The sequence below is a fragment of the Phoxinus phoxinus genome (assembly GCF_949152265.1).
Source record: "Phoxinus phoxinus genome assembly, chromosome: 22".
NCBI classification, from domain to species: domain Eukaryota; kingdom Metazoa; phylum Chordata; class Actinopteri; order Cypriniformes; family Leuciscidae; genus Phoxinus; species Phoxinus phoxinus.
In genome coordinates, this window is record NC_136897.1 from 26,150,376 (window position 1) to 26,160,295 (window position 9,920).

Sequence of the window (9,920 nt, forward strand, 5' to 3'; positions counted from 1 at the left end):
CAGTACAATGTATTTTACGGAAGAAGAAAAAAAGGTGCAAAATACAATGAACTATGTAAAAAGCCATTTTGTCTAAAATTCAGGGAAATATTTTGACACCACATGATAACTATGAATAAAAAAAAACAATGACTTGTATATGATCCTCATATTTCCTCATACTTTTTTATATTGTCACTTTTAAAAGTATTTCACATTTACACGACGACATCCAAAACCTTTTTTCTTAAACATATTTACTTTATTTACATCAAAGCTACAGAGCAGGTATGTACAAATACATTTTCAGCTATTTTTCCTACAAACATACATCTATTTTTTGCAAGTTTAGTGCATCAGGCCCACAAAGTTTGTGCCCGAGTGTTAAAAACGACAGGTAAAGCGGATGAGAACACACAGTTATGCAGGAGCACGTGTGTGTGATTCAGACACAGTATTTCCAGAAGCACTCGGTGTTACTGCCTCGCTTGCGGTACTGCTTCCTGACACCCAGAAAACGACTCAGAGGATTCAACAGCTGCTTTTCCAGCAAGACCTGAACGACAAACACGAGCAAATATATTTTAATAAAACTTCATCACTGTCTCTTGATATAATATTAAATGATGATAGGGTTTCATAAAATCACTCACGTCTTTTACAGCTTGACTCGGGACAAATCCAGCAGTTTTGAGGCCTGTGAGGAAGAAGAATAAGGCCAGAAGAGTGAGTTGCAGTCCCATCTGTGTTTAAATTACTATAATACAGGATCAATGTAAGAAAAGTGGGGAAACTTTATTTTACTTTATTTCCTTGTTACACCTTACATGTAGTTGCATAGTAATAACTATAGATGATGCATAATTACATGCAACCAACCCTAAACCAACCCCTATTCCTACCCTAACTCAGTAGTAAGTACATGTAGTTAATTATTATTAGTCAGTACTTAAATGTATAATTACACTGTAACAATGACACCTTAAAATAAACTGTAACTGAAAAAGCTTCAATGAACACACCGTTAATAGATTTACCGTTTCTATTTAATGTCTTGGTAACACTTTTCGAAAGGGTCTCATTTGTTTACATTAGTTAATGCATGTGCTGCTTCATAATCATTTAAAACGTAGCAAACTGGCAGCTCCAGTAGTAATTAAAATATGTATCTTGAACTCTGTCATGGAAACTAGCATACATAAATCATAATCAAATAAACTAATAATCAATTAAAAAGGAATTTATACCTGTATAATGGCGCTGGACCAGCGATTTGAAAATGGATGGATGATTCGGCTCCGGGCGCCATCTTCTGGTCAGACGCGGGAATTCATTAGACGCACGACTCTCACAGTGCATTATGGGTATTCTCTAGCCGTTGAGCATACATCAGTTGTACACTCGTTATTGCCGTGTATTGTGGGATTGAATGAGTGCACTCAGTAACGTCCACTATGGTTTCGGACACCACTACAAATGGCTGTCCCCTTAATTAGTGCCCTATTTAAGGGTATAGGGTGCGATCTCGTACTTTAGCAGCACCATTGAACTCTGGAAATGTCCTTTCCTTCTCTTCCTCCAGAAGTCACAGCCTTAGAAGATGCTCCAATGGGTAGCGAGCCCACAGACTCCGCCCCCACCCCTGCATGCCCCGCCCCCAGCACCTCCTCAGCAGCTCAGGAGGAGTTACTCCTGGTGGGTCTCACCAAAGAGGTGCTGTCAGCTCACACACAGAATGAGGAGCAGCAATTCGTCGACCGTTTCCAACATCGTATCCTACAGAGTCCCTACAGCTCCTACCTCCAACAGGACAACAGCAGCATGGCCCATTCTCATCACAGAGGTGTGTGTGGAGACGCTTTAAAATAACTATCAAATTTAGTTATTATTTATCTGTATGTTTAAGGAAAAATCCATAAAGTTTTGTGGGTATGACGGATGCTAAAGCAATACAGACCCTGATCCATGTATAACATTTAATGGAGGCAATGTCTGTTTTTATTTATTTATTTATTTGTATTAGATTGGCTTTAGCATCTACAATTGTAAAAGCTTAGTCAGTTGGTCACTTTCAAGTTATCTGTCCAGTTTTTAAATAAGCTATTCTGCACAATATTGGAAATTAATCAGAATCAAGGACTGGAACTAACCGTTTTATAAAGTAGTATAATATTGTGTTGAGATCCAAACAGTCACTATCAAACGAAACATAACTTTCCCATCTGCTCTCAGGTGATGTCGTGCGACCTCCGAACAAACACAAGCGTCCGAAACCAGAGGACTCGTCCGACAGCTACGGCTCCCAGCCGGGCAACTACTGGTCGCTTCCCGGACCCACAGGAGCGCCCCATTCCTCCTGGCCTTCCTCAGAGTCATCTCAGCTCCCGCCATCCAACATCGGCTTTGTGCCGCCCATGGCAGTGCCCATGCAAACCGCCCCTTACTTCACCGTCGGTGCGGATCAGCAGCCCATGGTGGTCCAGCCTGACCAAGGTCTCCAGAACCTCCAGCCCATGCAGCCCATGACTCCCATGATGGTTGTCCTACTTCCTAGCTACCCCATGTACCCCGGCACCAATGGCATGTTCCTCCAGGGGATGCCAGTTGCTGCGCCTGGAGTTGTTCCCCAGACACCCTTTAATATGGGTGGGTTTGTCCCACCTGGTGCCCACATGGCTCATGGGTCTCCATTGCAGGGACATGTTCCAGGGTCCACCGTCACAGGTGTTGGGATGCCGGCCGGTGCCTCCGCAGAGGTCGACACGGTTCCCACCCCTTGGTTTGGGGAAGACCTTGATGCAGCACAGCCCACAGCGCTCTTCTCCAGCTCGCGCTCCAGCTCACCCATCCAGCTGAACTTACTCCAGGAGGAGCTGACCAAACCCACCGAAGCCCTGAACGGCACCGGCCCTGAGAGTCTGCACCAGCACCACGCCAAACCGGTGAGACCCTAATGAGATCTGGGATGGCGTGGATACTTTTTGGAAGCTGAAATACCCTGTGTAGTGACATGATTTACTCCATCTAAAACTATTTTATAAAGTATTTTGCGAAAACTTTTCTAATTGTTATGCATGTAGTTCTTATGACCTCATGTTATGTTATTATATTATTGTTATTAAAGTATTTAAATATTAAAATATTTTTAAAAAACAATATGCATTTTAAATATTAATATACCTGTAAAAATTAACGTGAAAGTGCCATTAAGAGACATAACAAATTGTTATTTTTAGTAATTGTTATTAAAATAAAGTAATTAAAAACATATTTAAATGCTTGCAAAAATTCATAATTTCATTCATGAAATGTCCCTAAGAGGCCGATTTTTTTTATAAAAAAAAATTATATATATATATATTAATTAAATGCATGATGTATTTAAGTAAAATATATTTAAAATCTATATTTTATATATATTTATCTAATATTGAAATGCTTGTAAAAGGGTTTTAGACCAGTTATCCACGATTATTGCATATCTTTGTTTAGAAGTTTTACTTCAGAAGCTGAGGTGGGAATGAAGTTTAATCGACTGACTCCAGCTGTCTGTTAATCTGCTCACAGGAAGAAGCTCTCAGTGAGTCGGGGAACCAGGACGCCCATTCTTCCTCCAGCGAAATGCTTGACCAATTGCTACAGGAGGACGCCCGCTCGGGAACCGGCTCCAACGCGTCGGGCAGTGGCTCCGGAGAGTCAGGCTCACTGGGCTCCGGATCCGGACTGGGATCTTACGGAACGTCAACCAGCCATACCATGCTTATTTTGACCGCTTCATCTCAAACTAGTCTTCTGTTTAGTTGGTCCACGTCGAGCTGAATCGCCACAATTAAGCACACCAGTAATGAGTGGGATGATACTCTGTCCCGATTGAGTTCATCCAATCCAAACGGATGATTTGAATGAGGCCTTAAATGAGTTTTTCTGTCAGTGTTGTTACAACACAGTGTGTTAATTCATTGTCTCTGTTCTCAATTTTAAATAATGTTTTTCCACCATACAGGTGTTTGAAAGATGTCAAGCAATTTCTCTTATTATGGTATAAAACTCTTAAGTTATAGTGTAATGAATGTAATCTGTTGATGGTTGAATACATATATCGGTGCATCAAAAACACACTGGGTCACATTTCTCCCAAAAAAAATACAAATATATATGTATATCTTCTTTTTTTTCTTTTATTATGACAATTTTAGGACCATTATGATTATTGGCATAGTGACATTTATTAAAAAATGCTTACTGGTTGTAATGCAAAAATAGCAATGCAATCTTAATGGTTCTAAAAATGGTCTTAATTATTTGTCATAATGTAGATTTCTGGTGAATTGTGACCTGAATATGTTTCATGAGGTTCACCGGTACATATAAAACTTATCAAATCCATCATAAAGCATCCAGAAAGAGCAACTCATTGCAGCGTACCGTATGGTGTTCACCAAACCTCATTCTTGTCATCTTGTCTGTTTTTATTTATTGCTCTGTTGTGTCAGTGTCAGAGCTGAAGTGTGTCGCTGTGAGTGTTTCTGTGCTGTTTCTAATGTCACAGGCGTAGTTTCTTTATGGTTTGTAGGTTGTTGCAGTAACAGAGATTATTGACCCGTCACTCCGGACCCAATAGGAAACTTCTGATTTGTACAGTTTTGTGATCAAAGATAAATTTTGTACAGTTTTGAAAGAAAACAAATGTAAATATCAGTACAATGTATTTTACGGAAGAAGAAAAAAAGGTGCAAAATACAATGAACTATGTAAAAAGCCATTTTGTCTAAAATTCAGGGAAATATTTTGACACCACATGATAACTATGAATAAAAAAAAACAATGACTTGTATATGATCCTCATATTTCCTCATACTTTTTTATATTGTCACTTTTAAAAGTATTTCACATTTACACGACGACATCCAAAACCTTTTTTCTTAAACATATTTACTTTATTTACATCAAAGCTACAGAGCAGGTATGTACAAATACATTTTCAGCTATTTTTCCTACAAACATACATCTATTTTTTGCAAGTTTAGTGCATCAGGCCCACAAAGTTTGTGCCCGAGTGTTAAAAACGAGAACACACAGTTATGCAGGAGCACGTGTGTGTGATTCAGACACAGTATTTCCAGAAGCACTCGGTGTTACTGCCTCGCTTGCGGTACTGCTTCCTGACACCCAGAAAACGACTCAGAGGATTCAACAGCTGCTTTTCCAGCAAGACCTGAACGACAAACACGAGCAAATATATTTTAATAAAACTTCATCACTGTCTCTTGATATAATATTAAATGATGATAGGGTTTCATAAAATCACTCACGTCTTTTACAGCTTGACTCGGGACAAATCCAGCAGTTTTGAGGCCTGTGAGGAAGAAGAATAAGGCCAGAAGAGTGAGTTGCAGTCCCATCTGTGTTTAAATTACTATAATACAGGATCAATGTAAGAAAAGTGGGGAAACTTTATTTTACTTTATTTCCTTGTTACACCTTACATGTAGTTGCATAGTAATAACTATAGATGATGCATAATTACATGCAACCAACCCTAAACCAACCCCTATTCCTACCCTAACTCAGTAGTAAGTACATGTAGTTAATTATTATTAGTCAGTACTTAAATGTATAATTACACTGTAACAATGACACCTTAAAATAAACTGTAACTGAAAAAGCTTCAATGAACACACCCTTAATAAATATACCGTTTCTATTTAATGTCTTGGTAACACTTTTCGAAAGGGTCTCATTTGTTTACATTAGTTAATGCATGAACTAACAATGAGCAATATGTTTTTTACAGTATTTATTAACCTTAGTTAAACCTTAAATGTGCATGTTAGTTCACAGTGCATTAACTAATGTTGATTGACAGATGTGATCTTAAAGTGAAGATTAACGTTAGCTCAGATAAATAACTGCTGTAGAAATATTGTTCATGTTAACTAAAGTATTTAAATGAATAGTTCAGCCATGAAACACTGTTTGTGTTCTGGGGGTTTTCCCCCAATATCAGCGTTAGCCAACTATGAGCGCAAGTTTCGTTGAATTGTGTTGGTAACGACGGAACGCACCCCTGATTGGTTCGTTCAGTGTAACGTTCTCAGCCAATCAATTTCACATATCCATTACCATGACGCATCAAACAAATGTACTCTCTGCACACCATGCAAAATCTTATTCTGTCCCTCCACCTCCCCAGCACCACCTGCCTAGATCCAGCCGTATCTCACGAAAGTGCGTATCTATACGACAAATGTTATTTCTCGTGCCATTTATACACCAAAAATAGTTTTTGCGTACATATGATAGGCAGTTTTCGCGTGCATAAAACGCACTTTATGGCATGTAATATGCACTCCCCACCCTTAATCCTACCCAAGGGTTTTCAGTGCGTAGCATATGCACGCAAAAAAAAATTTTTGCATATAAATTGTACGAGAAATAACATTCGTGGTATAGATACACACTTTCATGAGATCGTGTTGCTAGATCTGCTACTGACGGTTTCCCTTTCTCTCAGGCAACATGTTTCCATTCATTTCTGTTCTGAGCATTTTGCAGAAGAAAGTCGTATTGCTCAGCCGTGTAGCAAATCTGGTCTGCCAAAACTAAACCTACGTATACATTCTATTTACATTAATTAAATGTTTTGCAAACTATCCCGAGAGTTGTCATGACTGAACCAATGTTAATGCATGAAATTGTAAAGTGTTTCCGATGTCTTCTTTGCTTCTCTCACTGTAAAACAAATATTTTCATGATTTGTTATCACAACTTTTTATCTTTTGTCAAATCAACTTCGATAACTAATGTGTGGAGATAACATACTATTTTGAGTTTCTGTTTATTAAACCATTCTTCTTCATTGTATTAACTCAAATTTTTAATTACAACGAACTCAAACATTTTAAGCAACAAGGTAACTTGCTTTTTTTAAGTTAAACCAACATTTTTTTTACAGTGAGCAATGAATGAATTTCTCAATGTTTTTGCTAATTAAAAAAGACCCCAGTAATGTCGCATGCATCTCTATTGGAGTTTCTCAGTATGAACTAACATTTCTCTTCAAATTCTCCAGAGACCAAATGATCTGAGCTTTCTGTTTGACAACTAACTCTTTTTAGTCTTTCTCCAGGAGACGCATGAAAAAGCAAGATCTAAGCACTGAAGTTTTCCTGTGGATTGACTAAGTCTCAACTAAAGAGCTTATTTAAAGCAACAGCTCACCATCACTGCTGATGTCTCCAGTGATGAGGGACGGGTAACCGAATCCCGCGGCACCCTGGGACAGATACGCTTGCTCCGAGTAACTCAGGTCTTCTGGACTGACCGCCTGCTCCTCTTCTACAAGAACTACAGATGAATATGACAGATAACACAAGAATGGTTATGATATGCTCGGCTCTGGGTTGTTGGATTGTGAACATGCAACATGTTTGTATCTTGTATGCTCAGACTAATCCGTGTGTGTGAAGGAGAGCAGATGAGACTTACCAGGCCTGGTGTAGCTCATCTCGGCCGGATGGACCACCGGATGCCCCAGCAGAGGCTCCAGGACGGTGAGAAGCAAGGCAAAAAACAGAAACAGTTTACACATCATGATGGCACGTAGACACACACAAACTCTTTCTTTGTGCGACTTCAGCCAGGAGATCTCATCTCAAAGTGTCTGTCCTGCACTTATATACCCTCCATCACTGGCCATGTCATCTCCTCCCCACCTTTTACATATCCTGTGCTTGTAAATTCACCGAGGATAAATGAATGTATCAATAAAACTGAAAGACAGATGCGGGTCTGTGCGTCAGGGATGGGATGTAATCCAGACGAGTTCATAAATCCCACCGAACGCAGGTGGGAAACACTACTTTGTGTTAGAGCTTGCGGGATGAGTCGGCCAGGCAAATTGCCCACTTAATTCATTTATTTAAGAGGCGGCTGAGATTTATTTCCCACGATGCCCACTGCGGTTCCTCAAGTGTTTCATCCTGACAACCCTTCGCAGCTTCTATTTTAAGAGACTCAGAAACGGGACAGATTGGAAATGGCAGACAGAAAGAGTGACCAATATTCTTAATGGTTTAATAAAAAATAAAAAAGGTGAGAGCTATTCTGGCCTCAGAACTGCATGTCAATCTACTTTATTAGTCTGAGTGATGGACACACTGCTTACTCGGCACACCACACATCCATCCATCCGTCTATGTCCGTCTATCTGTCCATCCGTCCATCCATCCGTCTATCAGTCCATCCATCCGTCAGTCCATCCGTCTATCCGTCCATCTGTCCATCCGTCTATCTGTCCATCCATCCATCCGTCCATCCATCCGTCTATCTGTCCATCCATCCATCCATCCGTCTATCAGTCCATCCGTCCATCTATCTGTCTATCAGTCCATCTGTCCATCCATCCATCCATCTGTCTATCCGTCCATCTGTCCATCTGTCTATCCGTCCGTCCATCCATCCATCCGTCTATCTGTCCATCCGTCCATCCATCTATCTGTCCATCCGTCCATCCATCCATCCGTCTATCTGTCCATCCGTCTATCTGTCCATCCATCCATCCGTCTATCTGTCCATCCATCCATCCGTCTATCTGTCCATTCGTCCATCCATCCATCCGTCTATCTGTCCATCCGTCTATCTGTCCATCCATCCATCCATCCATCCGTCTATCTGTCCATCCATCCGTCTATCCGTCCATCTGTCCATCTGTCCATCCGTCTATCTGTCCATCCATCCGTCCATCTGTCCATCCATCCATCCGTCCATCCATCCATCCATCTGTCTATCTGTCCATCTATCCATCCATTTGTCTATCTGTCCATCTGTCCATCCGTCTATCTGTCCATCCATCCATCCGTCTATCTGTCCATCCATCCATCCGTCTATCCGTCCATCTGTCTATCTGTCCATCCATCCGTCCATCCATCCGTCTATCTGTCCATCCATCCATCCATCCATCCGTCTATCTGTCCATCCATCCATCCATCCGTCTATCCGTCCATCTGTCCATCCGTCTATCTGTCCATCCATCCATCCGTCCATCCATCCATCCATCCGTCCATCCATCCATCCGTCCATCCGTCCATCCATCCATCCGTCTATCTGTCCATCCGTCCATCCATCTATCCGTCTATCTGTCCATCCATGCGTCCGTCCGTCCGTCTGTCTGTTTTCACTGTGACTTACAGTAAGTGTCTTAATAATTTTTGGGGCCACTGCATAAATGAAACGTCCATTTCTGCCTCTTCAAATATACTTTCTACTAATGACCAGTTGAGTAGCATATTATACAGGACGAATGTTATTAAAATTGGTAAATACAGCATTGTAGGCTACAAAACATATACAGGTGAAACTCGTAAAAATTTGAATATTGTGCAAAAGTTAATTTATTTCAGTAATTCAACTTAAAAGGTGAAACTAATATATTATATAGACTCATTACATGCAAAATGAGATATGTCAAGCCTTTATTTGTTATAATTTTGATGATTATGGCTTACAGTTTATGAAAACCCCAAATTCAAAATTTGAATGTTGTGAAAAGGTTTTCATAGCACGTAGCCTAAGCCATTTTCATCCAAATTAAAACAAATAAAGGCTTGAAATATCTCACTTTGCATGTAATGAGTCTATATAATATATTAGTTTCACCTTTTAAGTTGAATTACTGAAATAAATGAACTTTTGCACCATATTCTAATTTTTCGAGTTTCACCCATAGTGTAAAATATCCATTCATAAGTTACTGTGTAGCCTATATAGTCACTTCATGAATTTGCTGAATAAAATAACTTTCTTAATATTTGGTTATATAGTAGGCTAACCTCTTTATAAAAGCAGTAAACTATCACATAAACTATCACACTTTGCATACAAAAAGTAGCTAGTTTTTAACATATTGTATATAATACTATTGTATTATAAATACATACATT

The 9,920-nt window shown here is 39.7% G+C and overlaps 2 protein-coding genes across 2 annotated transcripts; one reads left to right on the plus strand and one right to left on the minus strand.

Annotated features, from left to right (window-relative positions):
• Positions 1 to 1,536: 1,536 nt before the first annotated feature.
• On the plus strand, positions 1,537 to 4,675 carry LOC306990891 (period circadian protein homolog 3-like; the record flags this gene model as incomplete). The annotated part of the gene is made up of 3 exons (XM_079598212.1): positions 1,537 to 1,822; positions 2,212 to 2,921; positions 3,547 to 4,675. The coding sequence occupies 3 exons, from the start codon at positions 1,537 to 1,539 to the stop codon at positions 3,796 to 3,798; spliced, it is 1,248 nt and encodes a 415-aa protein (XP_079454338.1). The 3' UTR covers positions 3,799 to 4,675.
• Positions 4,676 to 5,083: 408 nt separating this feature from the next.
• uts2b (urotensin 2, beta) lies at positions 5,084 to 7,573 on the minus strand (the record flags this gene model as incomplete). Its single annotated transcript, XM_079597354.1, has 4 exons — positions 5,084 to 5,194; positions 5,292 to 5,335; positions 7,201 to 7,326; positions 7,468 to 7,573. The coding sequence occupies 4 exons, from the start codon at positions 7,571 to 7,573 to the stop codon at positions 5,084 to 5,086; spliced, it is 387 nt and encodes a 128-aa protein (XP_079453480.1).
• Between the last annotated feature and the right edge of the window lie 2,347 nt (positions 7,574 to 9,920).